Source organism: Centropristis striata, chromosome 14 (assembly GCF_030273125.1).
Source record: "Centropristis striata isolate RG_2023a ecotype Rhode Island chromosome 14, C.striata_1.0, whole genome shotgun sequence".
Taxonomy (NCBI): domain Eukaryota; kingdom Metazoa; phylum Chordata; class Actinopteri; order Perciformes; family Serranidae; genus Centropristis; species Centropristis striata.
Window position 1 is genome coordinate 9297623 of NC_081530.1, and position 21656 is coordinate 9319278.

The following is a 21656-nucleotide window of genomic DNA, read 5'->3' on the forward strand; positions in this document are numbered from 1 at the left end:
AAGAAACTCATTAGTTTCTGAGACTATTTGTTCAAAACACCTTTAAGCGCCATAGCTGCCAAGGTTTCACATCACACCCTCAGCACTGGGGACAACAGCAACAGAAAACATACACGGTCGCCCAAAAAGTTGGAATGAAATATATTTTACCACTTCCAATGAAATAATTGTTACAATTTGATTTATTCTTGACAGATAAAGTGTATATCTTCTCAAAACAAAAGGATTGTGTCTGAAAACAAAAATATTCCAACTTTATGGGTGACAGTGTACATGGATGTCTTAGTGGATCTATTGGTGAGGGTACCCACCCAGTGGGTTTAACTTCTTATAAAACTATATTCATGTTTTATGTTAGTTTCTGTCCTGGTTTTTAAAAGTAATCTTAAAACCCATTTTATTCACTGGCTTTTAACTCAATGTGAGCCTTTGCTCTGTTTTATTTGTTTTTATCTGTTCTTTGTGGTTTTTAAAATTAAAATTAATTTTAAATCCCACTTTTATTTACTGTTTTTTACCCAGCATGAGACCTGCTCTGTGTTAGTTGTTTTTATTTGTTCTGTTTTTATTGTTGGTCTGTCCTGCCATGTACAGCACTTTGTATCAGCTGTGGCTGTTTTAAAGGGCTCTATAAATAAAGTTGATTTGATTTTAATTCTGGTATAGTATAACCAAAAAGTGAGACGGACCAAAAAAAACAAAGGTTTTAAGACACAGTATTGAATCTCTACTAACAGACCCACAAAACACAGATACCAACCCAGCTTGCATCACTGTTGCAACCTATACCTATACATTTTTTAGTTCGAAAGGCAAGTGTGTTGACAGTGAAGAAGCCAACAGTATATAAAGGAATAGATAAGAGCTGCCTCCCTGAGGGGAAGCAGCATGCTGACAAAGCTGTCAGAGATTACCTTGGTTGGACCACAAAGCTTGTCCACAGACCAGCACCTATGGGAGTATGGGACCTATGTTGAATTATATTAATGCAACACAATTGCACACCCACACATGCACACACTAAGACATCACTTCATGGTGTCAGAGTGGCAAGTATTTTACCATACGCTTCCCCATCTGTCAGTGCAGGCGAACAAGTTCCCTGCTGGCCAGAGGGCCTCCAGATGTAGCATCCAGATGTCCTGTATCAGTGATCTGACTGTCAACAAACAACATTCAACTAACACACTGCAGAATTATTCTGTTGGACCACTTATTGGAGATTATGACCTGTTCATTGGTTCAGTAAGGGACTAAATTATCAATGTAAACAGTTACCATCTGTATCTCCTGTCTGGTTTCTGTGATAGAACTCTAGCGTACATGTAGCCACTGGAAGGATATGATGCTCCAGCAGATGCCCAGCTTGCTGTTGATCTGGCAGCCCTGGGCATGCTGACGCTCCTCCTCCAGCTGTTTGGGGTTAGTGAAGCGAGCCGTCTCCTGGTCCGGCTGTGGCAGACTCTCAAAGTCAAACTTGTCAACCTGGATGGCCATCCTGCAACAGGAAATGTGAGAAGCACTTACAGATACAGGTCTCTGCTTATATAATTTGAATTAGCAGAAAAAAATCAACAGTAACATGTTTAAGACTGTGGGTGAATGGGGAATGACATAAGCGTTACACAACTGTCATTTGAAACTTTAAAACTAAGTTAATAAAGGTTCAAATGACTTGATTGATATTTAGGAGTTCCAGTTGCTGATAACTGATACTTATAGTTTTTATATAGTTTTCAACTAATGCCAAAAGGCAGCAGCCTGAAGTTACATTTATTTGTGTAACCAACAATCGGAAAAGCGAAATATATTACATTCACAGTATTATAAAACAGAAAAAAACCCATTTAGATTTATTTTTTATTTCTACCATGTCACAAAAAATACAAGAATAAGAATGAAGAAAGAAAGAATAAAAAATGCACATTCTCTCAAATTCAAATTTTCATAATTCTCAACATTAAAAAAATACCGTCTGAAAATTAATGGATCTACTAATTTCAGGACTAATTTGGCGTCTCCTCCTAGAAATTTGTAATGAGACACTAAATCACTCTAAAAACCACAATGCCAATAATTCAAACATACTGTTCAGTCCGAACACAATGTCCCGTACTCACCATACCCAACCACAGTACGTAGCTGTGACCAATTATAAATTGATGGCAAAAACATACACAAAATATAGGAAACATTGGATTTGAACTCAGCTACATCACTTCCTATTCCCAGGAAAAAAACAAATATAACATAACCAAAAATGAGGAATAACCCACCATAAGGCTTATATGCATATATCTAGTATCCTTTCATAAAGCTAGGGCGTCTTTATGAATCCATTGCAAGTAAGCTTATTTCTATTATCATTCCAGAGTAAAGTCGGGAGAAGCAATGAAGGAAAAATAGGACTTTTATCCCTGCCTGATATAAAACCTCAATTACGAAGACAAAATGATGCCATAACTTTGATTTCAACTTGTTCTTATAGTTTGTACAACTTTGATAAAATACTTACATATAGTTGCAACAACCCAAATAGGTTAACAAATTCTAAAAGCAATTCTAAAATTTTTATTAAAGTATTGCAATAAAGTGATTTTCCCACTGAATTTTGTCATTTTAAATGGTTATGTGACCATACCTTAATGTTACAATACTGCAGAAATTAATTTAAAACAGCCAACCAATTTCAAAAAGTCCATTAAATCTCAAAGTGTAGTGCTCACCTATGCACAGCATAGAGTTGAATAGTTGGTACCCATTTTCCAACTGACTTTATGTATTTAAATATTTCTACTTTAATAGATGGCAGTGCTCTTGCTCATCCTCATCTCCAGAATATTTCAGAGGTTACATTTCTGCCTAATGACAACCAATGCTGGCTTCTTTGTGTGGTTTGGCTAGTGTTAAATTATTTATCTAGTCTGAACAAACAGCCTCAGGTCCAAGCTTCCCCCCTCTATATTGCGGGTATGTTATTTATTAACAAGAGCCAGCTTGTTCCTTGCCCGAGGTTATGTCAAGTACCAGGTCCAGGATTGAGGTCTTGTTGTACTAAACTAAGCACAGACCACACCTGTGCTTATACAATTACTGCAAAACCCACCTCGAAATACCCATGCAGCATTCAGGCCCTCCATTCTAAAATGGGAATGCCAATAGGATATATTCATTCTGTGCCTGCACAAATCTCTGTACAGTTCAAAGTTAGCGGGTGCAGATGTCCTGAGGGGAGAGGAGAGATACAACAAGAATATGATATGAGGTGGACCAGTTGTCCTCTCCATTAAACTGTATGTGATGCAACCTACAACTGCTCTGCCTCAGTAAAACCCCAGCGAGTATGAAAACAGTCTTAATAGGTTTATTTACCACTTGGGAACAGCAGGATATGCTGTAAAGACCTCATGGACATAATATTACAAAATCGGCAAACCCATTAGCACATCCAGCAGATAGAGAGCTACGTTGACATTAATTCGGTCCAGTTTTTAGCCATCTTACAGATGCTAATCCAATATTTAAGGATGCATGATAGATGCTGGCTGATAGTAAATTGATATAATTATGTATTATAATTAAGTAATTAGATTGAATTCAAACTGATGAATAGAGCTGACAATACAAAGCCAAATTGCTTTTATTGACTTAAAAGCAGCATGTACACACTTAGTAAAGTATTGAAAAACCTACCTCACTGTCATGCTCTAAGCAGAGCAGAGCGATCCTGTCTTTATCAAGTAGAAGAGTCTACTAAAGGCCTTTTTTCAGCGTGCTTTGTCTGCAGACTAAACAGCAACTGGCTTTGGTTCTACTGTATGAAATACATTATTTTTTTCTTGACTAATACAGCATTTAATTAGAGTTTTAGGCAAAATGCTCCATAACAGTCAAATTAGGTTGTAGTTTGCATGTATTTTTGTAAAAAAACAAAAACATTTGAAGAGTCAGAGTCAGTTTTTGTTGTATTGACAATAGTGATGTCAGTTAGATTTGGTTTGGTCAGCGCTAAGGAATATTAAATCACCCAAATAATCAAGCTAAAAGCCGTGTTTAGGGGGAAGAGTGGCCACCGGGAAAGTCTTAGGCCACGCCCTCTCAAATGTCTGCTCACTCTGTATGTCTCCACTACAAAAAGGCCCCCAGAGGGATTTAGAGACTCCGGAGGTTACATATGGTTTTCGATCGTTGCGACGGATTAAACACGGGAGACGCAACTGTGGCCGCCGTCGCTAACTGTGCACAAAGTCAGAAGCTGATCATAAACAAAGCAGCATGGCTAATTATGCACAGCTTCTTCGCTGATCATAAACATAGTGATTGTGAATTAACCGGCATCGCTAACTGTGCACAGTGTCTGGTGATTGTTTTAAACAAACAGAGATCGCGAAGTGAACACCTCCTGCAGCAGCTGCACATACACACTGTACTGCTACAGAGCTAACTGTTAGCCTATTAGCAATTTGCAGACTGGACGCTAAGGGGTTAACATCCCCTCCGGCTCTGCAGCTGGGAGAGACTGCTGCAGGAGGAATGTGCCACCTCGACTTGTTCTTACTCCGAAAAGTTGCTAATTATAGCAACAAAGTCGCTAAGTTGTAGAGTACTACGTCACATCCTGCTAAGCGTTCTATCCAATAGGCAACCAGCCTTTTTTCAGGGGAGAAAAATGGCCCTGCTCTTCAACAGGGACAAAAAAAGTCTTGATAAAAGTCCGCTCTGGACTGCTCATATTCAAATTAGGGGCGAGTGAGTCCCGCCTCATTCCGGGTATTGCCTGGTAGAGGAAACAGCCCTAATAAAACACGACTTAGAAAGCTGCTGGAATGGTTACATTAGTTGTGGTTTTGCCACAATGTCAAAGTTGTGACTAATAGGTTCTCAGCTATTAACAGAACTGAGTGTCCTATTAAAAGCACACAAGTTGAAAAGTGTTGTTTTTTAACTCTGCTGATATGAGGAGTTGCTTGTCGTGACAAACTTACAGAGAATTATCACCCTACTTTGCAGTTCTCCTCAGCACTACGGAACATTTTACCATCTTTTTAGTCATTGTTTACACATTATGCTCCCAGTAACCTCCATTTCCAGGAGCAGCAGCCGCACCTGTTTTGAGCAGAAAAAAGCTCTGATAAAAACGCTGTGAGCTGCTTACCAATAGTTAAACATCAGACAGGCAAAGTTAAAAGAAAGTCAAACATCTCGCTGCTACAGTAAAAACCAAATATGATTTTAAGTTGGTGGAGAATAAAACAGAGCCAAAGGAAAAGAGGATATTGGACTTTCATCCATCGTATGGCCAGAAATAGGACTACATTAACATTAACCCTATCCTATTCTGACAGATTTTCAGATTTTATAACCACAGTGCACTGTGTGTTTTAATAAGAACTTTTACCCTTTCCCCCTGTGCTTACACTTTTTAGAGAGACAGAGCACAGCACATTATATGTTGAAAACCACACCCACCGGAGGGGAAAACAGTTACACCCTATGTCGACCAGACAGGACAAGATAGCTGTTAGCAAGCTAATGCTAGCTGTGCTTTCTTTTTTTATACAATACAAGTTGTATACAGTCAGTCTGATTCCAAATATAACTATGAATAATTATTGTTTATTTGCTAATCAAGTTAGTGTTAACTGATGATGTAGTGTCATTCTGGCTCCAGATCTGTTCAGCTCATGCACAAAAAAAAACAATATGGGCGACAGCTCGCCAACTGAAGGCTTTAAAACACAAGTCCACAAGTCCACAAACCAATGGGTGACATTGCTATAAAAATAGTGGACATAGTCATCCACTATTTTTATGCTGTCTATGCCTCCAACCATACTCAATAAACTCAGATCCAAGTGCTGAGTGAACTGGGCAGAGGTGATCAAATATGAATCAAGATTCATTTACTCTTCATTTTGTCTCAAATATTTTTAGAAACACATTTTAGTAGACCATTTTGCTGTAATTTGAAAATGTTTTTGAACAGGCCATCATTTTTTCCTGCTTGAAAATGGTCCAACTTGCGGTGCTGCTGAGTGCAAGGTCACATGTTCCATTGCCCTGATTGGTTGGGGCTCAGTTTTGGTTGCTCTGATTGGTTATCGGCCTATCCATAGTTGTTTTATTTGCAAAATCTTACCTGAAAACTTAAAAAAAATCATAAGTGTTTAACTGAGAGACATTCACCATCGAGTCTTCATCACACAGAGAGAACAAAACTAAAAACCAGCAGTCCATTTCTTCTGAGCCCTATAAGCACAGCTACCATCCCCTACTTACAGAAATGACACAATGTGACTTGAGATGGGCAGCTAACTGCAAATTACCTGGACATCCATCTCCACAGGAGGCCTACTTGCAATAAGAGGTTTCTATAAAGGTAGAGCCTCACTTGGAGTGTCGCCTCCTGTTTTTAAGCCTTGACAAATCACTGCTTTAACAGGCACCACGCTGACCAATGCAAATTATTTCACGGTGAATATATTCAAGAGCTGCGGCCATGTGTGCTTTCCAATTTTCACTCTGTTTGACAGGCAAAAAACAGTGGATCCATGTATTGATCAGTGGGCTCATCTTTGGATTTCGGTTTAAAGGCCACAACGGCTCCCGGAGGAGTCATTCTCTGATGAGAGAAAGATGGGCAGAGCACCGTCAGACTAACAGAACTGACCAGTGCCTTGTTCTGTTACCTTTAAAATACCATCGGGCAAAACAAATGATGTATCAAACACGATCAGAGATAATGACAACTGAATGAATCTAGCAAATAAAAACAACTGATCAGAGGTTGATCATTTTTTGATCATTTGATCATTTTGATGGTGACAGTTAGCTCTTCAGCAGTACAGTGTGTGTGCTGCAGCAGGATGTGTTCACTTCCTCCATTTGTTTACAACAAGCACCGGACACTGTGCACAGTTAGCGATGCAGTTTTGTTTACGATCAGCGGCGTACACCATGTGTACAGTTAGCATGGTAATGGTAAATGGTCCTGCACGTATATAGCACTTTTCTTGTCACTTTGCAACCACTCAAAGAGCTCTACACTACAGACTGCGCTCACGCACCCATACACACACACATTCATACAGAGGTTACCCTAAACGGTGCCACCTTCCACCATTGGGAATTCATTCACACACAGATGAACGCATCATCAGGAGCAATTTGGGGTTCAGTATCTTGCTCAAGGATACTTCGACATATACGCTGCCATGGTCAGGGATCGAACCACCAACCATCCAATCACTGGTAGACTGCTCTAACAACTGAGCAGTTTATTTACAATTAGCCCAGTTAGCAACGACGGCCACAGTGGACAGTGATTCAATGACTGTCGGAACAAGTGGGAGGTGTGTTAGACGTCACGCATAACGTCAAATATTCCGCCTTGCCGGTATGGCCCATTCACCAATGTTTCGCCTCTGTGACTACCTCTGGAGGCGGCAAATTAGTGGGATAATTTGATCCCGGCATCCCGCTTTGGGCACGTTGAGTGGAGGTGAGACGTTAGAGAGCCGTAAATGTCCCGACATGAAACAGCACAGTGTACCATTCGCTACACTGCCCCTACAGTTTCTGGTGGTACTGCTCTGTTTTTTCATTGTTCGTAAGCTTTCAGAAAGCATGCACAAATAAGGAAGTACAGACGGCACCTATCTGATCCCTGTCCCATAAACAGGTCACAAAAAAAAGTCTTCCAAAAGTAATTCAAAGTATTTAGAATATGCTCCTTATTTTTAAAACATGATGTAATATGTTAAAAATTACATTTTAGAGCATCAGTAATCTGTAACAGAACACATTTAAAAAGTAACTCTGCCGACACTGATGAATAATGACATTACAAAAAAAAAAAGATCTCTTGATGAGTCCAGAGACACACGTGCATCAGAGTGAGGTGGAGGAGAAAAGGCAATGCAATTAATATTTCACAGCCTTTACAACAGAGCAGAACACAAATTAAATAACAATTAAGACTTCAAAACAAAGACGACAGGAAAGCTCCTGTTCTTGCTGCAACACTCAAATACACCCGCCTTTGAAGATTAGTGGCACTGGGCTTATGTCACTGACTGAAGTCCCATCTTCAAATGGTCACTGCTTTTAATTCAGTCCCCTTCAAAAGCACACATTACACATTAAGTCTAAAAATACCATGTTACAACAATGAAAATGGATCCTAAATGGGAAGACAGTGCCTGGCGAGGCCTGTGACTGCTTTTCTTTGGACAGGTAATTACTGAGAGCCAGTGGGCCATATTCAAATTAACACTTCAAATGAGGAGCAATATGGAAAGGAATGTTTTCCACAAAATAAAAGCAAACATTTAGCAACACAGTATTTCCTATGAATGCGATTGACTAGAATCCTTGAAAATCCTTCAATTGCAAATTTGAGTGGTGTGTCTGCGTTACCTGCTAACTCGTAGCACTTTTAGAGGCTTAAATAGGAAATCTGCTTTTATCCTCAAGCGGCAACCTCCAGGGCTGAAAAATGAAGCCAATGCCAAAGTACCAAACATTGCAGTTCCTCAAATGGCCACTTGAGGCTGGCTCCAAAAATGAGTTAATACCCATAGACCCCAATTTTAAAATGCCCAAAAGCAGAAATGTGTTTACCTGGTACAAAAAAAAAAATGTTTTTGTATCTATAGCTAGTTTCCCCGTTCATGATAACTTAACATTTTATACAACTCGCCCAATTTAAATGATATAAAGGTTAAAGTTATGCATAAATAAAGGTGCGGCTGCTTTGAATAACAGGTGAGTTCTGTCACAGGTGGCGAGTTTCAGCTACCGGGCTGCATTCAGCTCGCCTCAGCTCCACCTCGTTGACGAAGATTTAAAGAGGTCAAAACTGTTTATAGTTGGTAATTTGAGCCAATATTTGCCTTTCATGATTTTCAAGTATTTAACTAACAAGTATTGTCATTGCTAAATTGTTGTTTGATCTCAAAAATGAATAAATAAAGTAATTGTGTCAATCACAATTTCTAAGCCAAAGGTGGACAAAATCTTTTTTTTCTAAGCAACAGTTGAAAGCCAAATATATTCCATTTGTAATAATATAAACCACTGAATAGCAACAACTAATTACTTGGGATAAAAAATAAAGTTCCTTTTCAAGTGACTCGTTAATAAAGTAATTTCAGCACTAGCGTTGTGTCTCTCACATTGATTTGTTCATTTAATATGGATAAGCCACTTAGAAAGAACATGCCCATGAGACACGATAAATGTTACCGTTCTAAATGCTGCTGTACAAAAGTACCACTGGTTCTCAAGGTAATAGCAGCATGAAGGCAAATATGTTTTGGAAAAACACTTTCTATTGCAATGAAACTTTATGGAAACCTAATTTAGAAAACTGCAAAACCTTTTCAAAAAGTTAATAAAACCCATTAGTGTACCATTATAGCAATATAAAGCAAGTCCATGGAGCAGTAGTCGTAAGTGCAACAAAGACCACATCCAACTCCCTAAAAGTGCTTCTACTAAGGCAGCAGAGCATTAACAGGCCAAGCTCTCCCACCACCACTCCCACCTTTTTCTTTTTCCATTGATTTGATTGTGGAGTCTTTTAAGGATTAGGCCATATCTGAAGACTAATCTAGCCTATTACAAGGCTTTTAATAACAACCTGTGTGCTGAGCTGGGGCCACCTATGGAACATCTCTAGGCCTTACTCCCAGTGCAATTTACCTCCCTGCCCACCCCCAGCCCCTTGCTGATAACAGCCCGCTCGGCCTTTATTTCCTTGGCCGATAAAGGCAGCAAGGGTACACGGGAGATTGGATGGATGGACCGATTCACCCAAATTTCTATCTGCTCAAAAGGGTGAGCTGCGAATCAGTTAGCGTAAAAAGAAACGCACAGATGAAAGACACATCTTCGTGCCCCTGCATACAGATAGAGAAGTCTATTTTCTTGTCAGCATGTCAGTCTGCAGGGGTTTGTACTGGCCAAGTGGCATTTTTGTCAGGTACAAATAATGATTTTTTTTGTTTTCTAGCCTGAATCCATTTGGTATTTTGATGACTCACAATGGGCTTGACTCTATAGCAGCAGCAGAGTAGCAGCAAAGCAGAGGTGTGGAACAGATTTGTGCTTGATCACAAGTGGAAAGCACATAGCATAAGTCATGGATGGCCATGTGCTGTGTTTTTCATGGATCTGCAACACACATTTGAACAGATTCTACATAAAGATTTCCTGATAGAAATCAAATATCACAGCATACCAAAACACTAGCCTCAAAATGTTGTTTTCAGTATTATGTTTTCCACTAAATGTACATGTATGTGTTACTGCAAATCCGTTGTGTGTTTTAGGGAAAGGACTTGGTTGAAACTTGCTTTGTGGCAGGACTGTGGATGGTCAATGTGCTAAATTGTGGCCTATAATTGTGAATAGTTTAGTTTGAATTCTAAATGTCTAAATGGTAACTAAATGTCATTCATGTTGTTTAGTTAAAAGGACATGTTAAAACATGATATGTACATTCACATTTACATGAGATATGTGAGGAAGTATTGCCTGCTGTTAGTATTTAAGTATTAATATGAAATTGTGTTAACCGGAAAACTTTTATTTTGAAGGCAGGAAGTAATCTATTGATTTGTCGCCAATCTGCAACCTCCGGGTCTGAGCTGTGAGGCAAACCAGGAAGTGCCTTAAACTGCATTCTACCAAAAATTCCAACAGGGGGCACTGATGGCGGTTGCAGAAGCATTTGGGTCCATTTATTTCAATACAAAATGAGAAAACTTCTCACGATTTATTACCTCAGACTTTTTTTTAAGGACAACACTATGGTCTCAATTGATTTTAATAGTGGCCCCAATTTAGAAGAAAATAGAAGATAAAGAATCATATGATTTGGGGCGTGGCTACCTTTGATTGACAGATCACTAACACAGAGGACAAGAAAAGCAATGCATATCCACAGTGCTGTGTCAATAAAGATAAAAAAAAAAGAAAATAAGGACGTTTAACGGATAACTTTGACCCTTCAAATCTGTATTTTCACTTAATGACAGTTTATTTGAACGTTTTGTTAATTGAAAATGTCTTGTAGTCAGTGTCGTCAGATCCTTCTCGCTCCTCCAAATGTCCAAATATGGTCTGCTCCCCGTTTCCGAAAAAAAAGATGGCGACACAAGATGGCGACGAGTGTAATGCTGAACTCGATGCCTCAAACGGACAGTCCACAAACCAATGGGTGACGTCATGGTGACTACGTCCATTATTTATATACAGTCTATGGTTGTCACTAGAAAAATGAAATTGATTATGTTATCGTGAGATTTTGCCTCATTTATCTACTTTTCTATATTCTTCTTTGTAATACTGCGTATTGGAGGGCAAATGTTTCGTTTTGATTGACGCCCACTTTTGGTCATTACTGAAGCTTCTACTTCATTACAATAATGTTCCTCAGCAATTAGAAATGTTCTTTAGTGGTAATATTTGTACTTCACGTGTACTACGGTAGCATATACAATGACATCACATCAAATATTTGTTATCTGAGCCGTTTCATACCAAGCGTGGAATTTTGTGTGAAATATTGAGATCACAGACCAGCCGGGACATGATGAAGATGGAAACTTTGCACTGAACCCAATGTGAACCCACAGATTCGAATTCGGCAAATTTGAATATTGATTTCCTCTATCCCGGCATTGCGCTGGTGAGAAATGGCTATTAGCATGCAATACATTGCATACATGGAATGAGCTGCAGTCAATAAATCCTGGTGGCTCACTGGTAGAGCGCATACAAGCCCTCGTCACATTGGACACGGGTTCGAATTCGACCTGAGGTCCCTTTGCTGTAAGTCTTCCCCTGGGTCTCACCCTTCCATTCCCTCTGTCACTATCCAATAAAGCTTGAAAATTGATTTTTTAATTGATTCTTTAAAAAAACGACAGCTAATGGGAAATGGGGAGTTTGTGACTGATGGATATGTTGATGCCAGTAAGTGGCTCGAGGAGGTCCCATCATTTAACCATAGAGTAGGTTGATAACTGGAAAAAAACAAAAACAAAAGATTGTCTTCTCTTGTGAGACTCTCAGGTCACTTTGCAGTTTAGGTAGTTGTTACCAATGCTGAAATTGCTACTTTTTCTCTAGGACTCTCTGCCCATCAATCATTTGTAGAATGTGTCCCATCATGAGCAAGATTTTCTCAAGCCTGAAAACGGAGTCAAAAGAAGGAACAGAAGTCTAGTTTCCTCTCAGACCACTCGAATTACAATATGCTGAAAGGTTAATATGGAATTTTTTCCCAAAAGCTTTATCTAACAGCACCTCTTTGACATTACTGCTCATTATTACTAAACTGCCTCCCACACAAGCTATTCCCAACACGATAATCACAAACAGATCTAAATTGCTGTAATTTACAGTAATATAGAGCAAATTAAACTGGGGATGTCCAGATAACCTTTTTATTTAAGCCCCTGACCCTGGTCTAGCAACTGCTCATACTCACATTTCCCAAAGTCTATTCCACTTCCACTTCACTTTATATTTTAACCATCCATTAGCTGTAATAACTTATGCTTTACAAAGTCTTAATGGTTGCTGAAGCCAATCCCACGATTGGTTAAACAGTGGTCGTCACATACAACAATGTGTTGCAGTCACATGTCAACAACGTGATGAAATTTTCTCTTTTTCTCTTTTCTAATCTTAGGATAGTGCCTAACCTTGAGGGACAGGAAGTTGTCATGTGTCAACAGTGTGTTGGCATCCTAAGTCAGAAACTGGTCACATTTTAAAGGCTTCCATACGAACTGCGTTACCTTAGTTTTCATAGGAAATCATACGAACCCATTCATGTTTTAGGACTGCTGGGGAACCAGAGTGCCTGGAGGAACATAGTACATGGGGGGATTGGGGGGTTGTCATTGAATCAACAATGTTGAAAACAACAGTTTACAGTAATTTCTGCACTTATTTTACGTGAATAGTGATATTTTGCAAAAGATAAAATATGACCAAACGGACTGCACTTATTTGGCGCTTTTCTGGTCTTTCCGACCACTCAAAGCACTTTACATTACAGACAGTGGTCCTTCCCCCATTCACACACACATTCAGATTGGTCAGGAATTAATTCACACACCGATGACATCAGGAGCAGTTTGGGGTTCAGTATCCTGCCCAAAGATACTTCAAAATATGGGCTGCCTTGGTCAGGGATCAAACCTTCCAGTCAATCGGCGACCATTCTACCAACTGAGCCATTGTTTAGACCAGGGGTCTCAAATTCAAATTACCTGGGGGCCACTGGAGGCAGCATTAAAATGACCAAAAAAAGACAAAATTACCAAAAAGACACAAAATTATGAAAAAAGACACAATTATTAAAATAAGACACAAAAATATTTAAAAAATACGGAAGCCCTGAACCGCAAGTGAAGAAAAAAATTTTTGAGATGTTATCTCGTTATTTCGAGATAGTATCTCGTAATAACGAGATAAAATCTCGTTATTTCGAGATAACACACTTATGTAAAAAAAAAAAAAAAAAAAATTTTTTTTAATTTTTTACTGTCAGATATTATCTCGTTATTTCGAGATACTAAGTCGTTATTTCGAGATACTATCTCGTTATTTCGAGATACTATCTCGTTATTTCGAGATACTAAGTCGTTATTTCGAGATAACACACCTATGTAAAAAAAAAAAAAATATATATATTTTTTACTGTCAGATATAATCTCGTTATTTCGAGATACTAAGTCGTTATTTCGAGATACTATCTCGTTATTTCGAGATACTAAGTCGTTATTTCGAGATAACACTTAGGCCTATGCTGTCTCAGTGAACGGACCGGGCTGTCCAGTCCCGGCTTCCTCGTGAGGAGATCCACCGCCTCGTCACGCTCGTGTCACAACATCCAGAGGGCAACCCGCTGCAATTTTGCCCTCAGCCCGGAGGTGCAGCTCCTGGCCGCGCTGCGTTTTTACGCAGTGGGGAGCTTCCTGGAGGTGGTGGGGGACGGCACCGGCCTCAGCAAGGCACCGGTTTCACGGAGTGTGGCAGCCGTGACACCGATCCTCCTGCGCCATGCCCGGAGACACATCAGGATGCCCACCACGCGGGACGAGGTCCGCCAGTGGGGTATATATGCGTTAATGGCTTGATTACTGCTCGGATACACCTGTTAGCTGTGATCACACACACACACACACACACACACACACGCACACGTAGCCTTATTGCACAGGTGTGTGGGGTGACTTAAGCGCTGATAAAGTGGTGGGTGATCGATTTGCCTGGCATCGATTGATTTATATTTCAGCACCACGGCGGTGGACAGCTCCCACTAAGAGCTTCTTAAGAAGCTTCTTTGGCGGGATCTTAAGAAGGCAGTTAAGAACGCATCTGGGAAACACCCCTATCTTAGCGCTCCTTCTAAGCCGAACCCAGAGTTTTATAAAGGCTGCACACAATACAACAGGAAAGACAAAACATGCGTATCGGCTCTATCGCACGGCACAATAAATCATTTTATTGCACAAAGTGCCGACTACAGATGAACCCAATCAGTAGGCTCGATAAAGTGTTAACGTATAGCATAACATAGACCTGCATCAGACAGAAAATTATCACATTAAGGGCGGTTGTTGTTTCAGTGCCACGGACAGCTCACGCGTAACAGAAACTGCGCAGATCTCCGGCAACCAGTTACTGTGGAAATCAGTAAGGACACAACACAAGCCTTTAATCTTTCTGTTGTCTCACGCCAGTGTTTACTGGTACTGTTTAAGGTTGAGCTGCCAGCCGTTGTGAGAAATAAAGCACGACGCGGTCCGAGCCGCAATATAACGACCACCCGTGTCCGACTGGTCCCTCCTCCGCCCTCCATCATCATAAACAACACAACGCAGAGTCCCAGGGTGTGGAGAGGCTCATCCCATACGGGCCGGGTTACAAATACATTACATTACTGGCTACGCGTCTGGACTACACTATTGTTTTGTTTTCTCAAGATCTCGAATTAATTCGCGTTTCCCAGATTCGCTCGTTCTTAAGGACTTAAGAAGGCTTTTAAGAAGGGTTCGGCTTAGAAGGAGCGCTAAGATAGGGGTGTTTCCCAGATGCGTTCTTAACTGCCTTCTTAAGATCCCGCCAAAGAAGCTTCTTAAGAAGCTCTTAGTGGGAGCTGTCCACCGCCGTGGTGCTGAAATATAAATCAATCGATGCCAGGCAAATCGATCACCCACCACTTTATCAGCGCTTAAGTCACCCCACACACCTGTGCAATAAGGCTACGTGTGCGTGTGTGTGTGTGTGTGTGTGTGTGTGTGTGTGATCACAGCTAACAGGTGTATCCGAGCAGTAATCAAGCCATTAACGCATATATACCCCACTGGCGGAACTCGTCCCGCGTGGTGGGCATCCTGATGTGTCTCCGGGCATGGCGCAGGAGGATCGGTGTCACGGCTGCCACACTCCGTGAAACCGGTGCCTTGCTGAGGCCGGTGCCGTCCCCCACCACCTCCAGGAAGCTCCCCACTGCGTAAAAACGCAGCGCGGCCAGGAGCTGCACCTCCGGGCTGAGGGCAAAATTGCAGCGGGTTGCCCTCTGGATGTGTGGTGACACGAGCGTGACGAGGCGGTGGATCTCCTCACGAGGAAGCCGGGACTGGACAGCCCGGTCCGTTCACTGAGACAGCATAGGCCTAAGTGTTATCTCGAAATAACGACTTAGTATCTCGAAATAACGAGATAGTATCTCGAAATAACGACTTAGTATCTCGAAATAACGAGATTATATCTGACAGTAAAAAATATTTTTTTTTTTTTTTTTTTTACATAGGTGTGTTATCTCGAAATAACGACTTAGTATCTCGAAATAACGAGATAGTATCTCGAAATAACGAGATAGTATCTCGAAATAACGACTTAGTATCTCGAAATAACGAGATAATATCTGACAGTAAAAAATTAAAAAAATTTTTTTTTTTTTTTTTTTTTTTACATAAGTGTGTTATCTCGAAATAACGAGATTTTATCTCGTTATTACGAGATACTATCTCGAAATAACGAGATTTTATCTCGTTATTACGAGATACTATCTCGAAATAACGAGATAACATCTCAAAAATTTTTTTCTTCACTTGCGGTTCAGGGCTTCCGTAAAAAAAGACACAAAATTACTAAAAAAAGACACAAAATTACCCAAAAAAAAGTAATTAAAGGGACCTTCCAGACAAAACATGGTAAAGTGTCATTCATATAAAACTCACATTAAACTTACATATCAAGGTGAGGGACACAAAATATCATCACGAGGGCCGCAATTGGCCCGCGGGCCGCGAGTTTGAGACCCATGGTTTAGACTGTCAACTCAACTGTTTCATGTTATTTTGCTGCTAAAAACACACACATCTAAAAGCAAACCAGACATACATCACAGAATATCATCCTGTCCACCAGATGTGACATTTTACACTATTTTGCTAATTATGACCATCCTGCAATAAGCTGCGACAGTGAAGCCTTTTTTAATGGCAGTAATAACAGCAGCTTAGGATGAGCCGGTCACAGTGAAATGACCCCATCCTAATTAAATGCTGTGTTGCCTCAGACCAAAAGTACATGATAATCACATTAAAGCAAATGGGGCCGCTTTCATCTGACCACTGTGAAGCAATGAAATGTTTAGTTGTCTTGTTTTGCTCCGACAACGTGCGAAAGGTGTTCACCAGCGTGTGACTGTGAGCATGCTGCGAGCAATGTGCACGCTTTGACTTATTCCCGATACACAGCAGCAAATCATGTGCAACCGACATTTTATCGGAGCCTTTTTGCATGTTTTTTAACAGCCAGTGATTGTGTTATGTCACAGGGGAGAAGCTGAGAGCGAAGAACGCACCGACTGTGTGTGTGTGTGTGTTTTCACAAAGAGAGTTATTTTTACCTCACGTGCAAGAGCTTAAGGGCGGAGATCCATAGAGGCCTGTGCAGAGGCAGGCGAGTGCAACAGTCTATTTTTAGACTGCGGCTGACTCCGTGTAACCCTTTGTATGCAGCGGCTGCAGAGACAGCGGCTCTCCAACCATCCGTGTCTCGCTCAATATGATGAGCTGCAGTAAAAAGCAATCCTTACCGCCAATTACCGTATGCGGATAGGTATCGAAGAATGCCTCCGTGCAGACAATCATCTAACGTGCTGGCTGTCATTAAAATTGAGGCTTTTAGACTATTACTAGGGTTGACAGAGAGGGCTATTTTTATCTCAGCTGCTGAAACCCTGAAGCTCTTTTTGGGGCATTTTGCCATTATTAGACAGCACGGTTGTTAGAGGCTGTGCACGGGGAGATAGAAGGGAATGACGTGCGACAAAAGTCCCCAGCTGGGTTTCAACCAGGGACGCTGCAGCTTGTAAATAAGAATACAATGCTATATGTGTTATTGTAAGTGGATAATCCAATGACAGCACGGGGCTGAAGCATAGCGTCAAAGTCGATAAAGTTACAGGTGACTGGAGACGGCTGGGAGCCAGAGAAATCTGATATATACGTCATATGAATATATGGATTCGGTGGAGATGAAGCACATTTGCAGAATACCAACGATATGAAAACTTCTGATATAAGGCAGCTGGATGGAGTCATTTGAGAAATACTGTACTATACAGGAGCACATGTGAGTGGAAAAAAGATCTTGATGTTCTAGCACCTTAACTAACCCATCTCCAGTCAGCCAACAGGGCTAAAACGCCCCCTAGGGAACACATCATTTCAAGAACATGTGAGAGGGAGAAAAGAAAGAAAAAAAAAAAAAAAAAACTCCTGCAGATGCTGAGAAAAAATGACAGTGGTGTGAAGCTGAATCCCAGGGAGAGAGGTCGAGCAGCAGCAGATGTACATCTCAGCAGTCGGCTCTCATCTCTGTCAGAAAACATTGCTCCTGTGCCCTATCCTCAGCGGATACAAGTGTGTTTTCACGAGATGTGGTATTGTTCATGTAATGAGTACACTATTCAGATAGAGTGGGGGAAAAAAGGTTGATTTGATTTGCAGGTTGTGGAACAATCAGACGATAACAATCACACTAGGCTGGGACTGTTGGAGATGTGATATGTGACTGCAGATGCATTATGTGCTCTGCTGCCATAAAAAGTAGCACAAGAAGGGGGAAAGGTGGTCACCATGGAAACAAGCTTTGTTTGAAAAGCTCATGCAATGAGGCGTGTCCTTGCCCTTGTGCGCACCGATCCGGCAGAGCCAAAAGGCACGGCGAATGGAAAGGAGATGTGGGGAGAAAGTGCTGCAGTGAGCGCTAACCCCCACCCCACAGGGGGCATTACTGAGGTGGCTGTGCACTGATAATGGTGGACAGCAGTGGGGACGAGTTAGAGCCCGGGGGTTGATGCTGTGATGAGATGTAAACCCCCACAACGGGCTGTTTAGATCCCCTGGGAGACACAGCTGTGGTGCTGATGCAGAGTGGGGATTGGGATAGTGAAGGTCTAAGAGCAACCTGCTGCTGCAGAAGAAACGGACACAAGATGACTTTTATGAGCATCCATACTGCTGAATTTTACGTTTACTATGCTGTAAAATACAGAGCTTTGAAAAATAACCACTTACAACAACTTACACATCTGCCAACAGCAGTTCTAACTTAAACTATGTTTATTTGGGAACAAAGAATAGTCCGTAACTGTTTTTTTGGACTGCTCGTTTGATGAATAGCGTTTGGCGTTACGTCTGTACGTACTGTGTGTTACTCACCGGAAAAATTAATAGCCGACTCCTTGGAGTGTCTTTTAGAACAACCAAAGACATTTTTGATGTTTAAAATGTTAAAAAAAAAATGTCATGAAATGATAGCACAATGTGAGAGTGTCAAAGTTCTGAGATGAAACAATGATAAACAAGTTCGCCGGTAGGTAATAGCAATTAACTTTGATTGCCATTTATAAGTAATGTTGCTTCACCATAAATTATCTGCAGCCAATATTGTCTTTTACATGTTTTGGCAATGGAAGTCAATAGAATTTAAAGCATGCTGCTCACAGCAACAATTCCAGAAACAGACATCCCAGTTAAGTTGCTAATGTCGGGACCTTACTGTGTAACAGAAACAGCAAAATGTCCTACCCAAGAAATACTCCACTGTTTTCTGTGATTAATGCAAAATAACAGGAACACCCACTGGGACATTTTACCGACTTTTTTTTTTTTTTGACATTTTAATTTTCCTTTTCTTAATTATATTATAATTTTCCTAATTATATTTTTGCTTGTAATTATATACTTGTAGATGCAAATGTTTTAATCTTTCTTTAATTTATCAACTTTTTTTAGTAACAGAAAGTTAATACAACATTGGTTGCATAAATGTTTGGATGCTATGTAAAATATGAAAAAAAAACTGAATTATTAACAGAATAACAAAAGAAGAGTGTTACTTTGAAGGAAAAAAAGTTGATCAGTTTGAATATAAAATAGTTTTATTTATGTTCTCGACAATGGCTGAACTTTTTCGGAATTGGGTTTGTTTTTATATAAATACGAGTAACAAAGCTGAGAAACTTGGACAAAGAGCTAAAAGGGCAAGAGAGGACAGAAAACAGTGAAGCATCCCCATGAATCTTATATCAGAGATTGTGCAGTGAATGGAGCAGAGAAATCTCCAGGAAGATGCTGAGAGGGATCATATCACACCGAGGTGACTGAGGATGTTCTCCCACTGCTTATATTTATACCGCTGACAGCTAGAGACAAGAGCCTCGGGCCCTGTGCTCTTCAATTCAGATAATTAGATACTGTTCAAACACTTGCATCAAACCCATTCGACACAAAAGAATCACCCACTAAAGGACTTGACTGACTTGCAGTCAAACCCACGTAATAACGATGCTTAAGAACGTGTTTTATGGTAATGACTTTCCAGCCTGACATCTTGGACAACATTTCTTATTTTTCGATCCGTATTAGTAACAGACGCTTTAATTTGCTCCGTCTCATCATAATTTGCTCATTAGATCGAAGATTCTGTCGCAGAAAGGTCAGGGCTGTCTGCTGGTACACAGGATCACTCCCTTTTTCCTCAAATGAAAGAATAGAAAGTAAGTGAGGACGGCGGTGCTAATTTACATGCTGTTTATGCAGAGCAGTGACCATTAGAGTCTGATCATTTTTCTCAGCTCAAGGTGGTTAAAAAAACAGCCACTGCAGGGTGAATTAGTCTTTTCTTGCAGACTTAATGTGCATGGCGGAGCATACTGATGAATGTTCAGTTGTACAGTATCACTATCAAAACTCCTTCTGGATTTCATCGGAGATATCTAACAAAACACTTTTCCTTTTGCACTAAAACACATCGTTGTGCTCTAGTTTAGGGGCAATGTCAACGATTAAACCACTATCCATTAATCACTGTTAATAAGTAGTACCTGGCTGTATCATTAGGTGGTGCCTCTGTCTGTTTAATGAGTGTGTGCTGGCAACCTCCAAGGAATAATCGAGCACCTTTTTCTACTGCTGCCCTCCATGGATGGAACATAATTGCTTCTTGTGTGAATGTCCTGAGAGGTAGCTAGTAACTCCACTGACTCCAGTAACCAGTGGGTATGTGTCAGTGACTCCTTAAAAATAAAGTTAGAGTCTCACAGAGATAGAGCTAACTATCCAGAGGCTAATGCTAATGTTGGACTAGCAAGATCAACAGAAGCAGTTATAATCCGTGCTGGCTGGGGAGCAAAAAAAAAGGTTCTTTAGGTAAATATCAGAAATGCTCCATATCGTCTCAGCTGGCTGAAGGGGTGTGTCTGTTTTAGTGGCAGCAACTGGCAGGCTGTATTGAAAACATAGGACAGGGGTAGGCAACATGTGGCTCTTCAGGCCGTCTGCAGCGGCTCCCTGTGACTGTGACCAAATCATTTATACAAAATAAAAGCTTTATAAAAAAAAATTGTTGACATTTCAGGGTTTTTTTTAACATTGGTGTAGACTCAATTTGTATTCTTCTATTGTAAAAATGTGCAGCTTATATACGGCATTAAAACATTCTTTTTTCATAGTTTTTGGTCAACTTAAATTTACATCATAGTTTACGAAAGTCTACAGTCTGCTAGCTTAACCTCTACATTTCAAAAAGCTTATTTTTTGTTACTTGGCTAAGTTTTAACCCATTTAACCGTTCTAGTCTGTTAATAGGGTGTCCTTTATTGCATTTAACTTGTTCTGACCATATTTCCTGAACAAATTAAAGTCACAATTTTGATATATGTTATGGAGATGCAAAGAAAAAGGCAAATTTGTGTCTCTGTAAGGAGAAAATGTGTTTAGTTTTTTTTAATTTTAAAATAAGAAATATAAACAAATACCATAAACGCCCAATGTATCGTATATGTCACAGATCTTATGTTCTTATGTGTTAAGTTTCCCTAGCTAGGCTCGCTTTTGATTCCAAATCTCAGGAGATATTTGTCAAGTGTCAAGCCTCTCATTTGCACTATGGTTCTCACTGCTTTCTGACAAAATCATATTGATAAATGCTCATTATGACCTATTAGTAAAGCTGGTAGGCTGGTTTAGACTTAGTAGGCTGTTTTATCATCATTGTAAGGTTTGAAATAAGGTTTGCGGCTCCATTCTGATATTGTTTCCCTCCTTTTAGCC

General features: G+C 40.3%; 1 protein-coding gene across 2 annotated transcripts in view; it reads right to left on the bottom strand.

The window, feature by feature from the left end:
* trappc9 (trafficking protein particle complex subunit 9) overlaps positions 1-21656 on the bottom strand; it is a 302989-nt gene that overhangs the window by 112443 nt on the left and 168890 nt on the right. For both annotated transcript variants that reach the window (XM_059349529.1, XM_059349531.1), the window contains exon 20: positions 1345-1498. In XM_059349529.1, coding sequence (XP_059205512.1) covers positions 1345-1498 — 154 coding nt within the window. The remainder of the gene's footprint in view (positions 1-1344; positions 1499-21656) is intronic.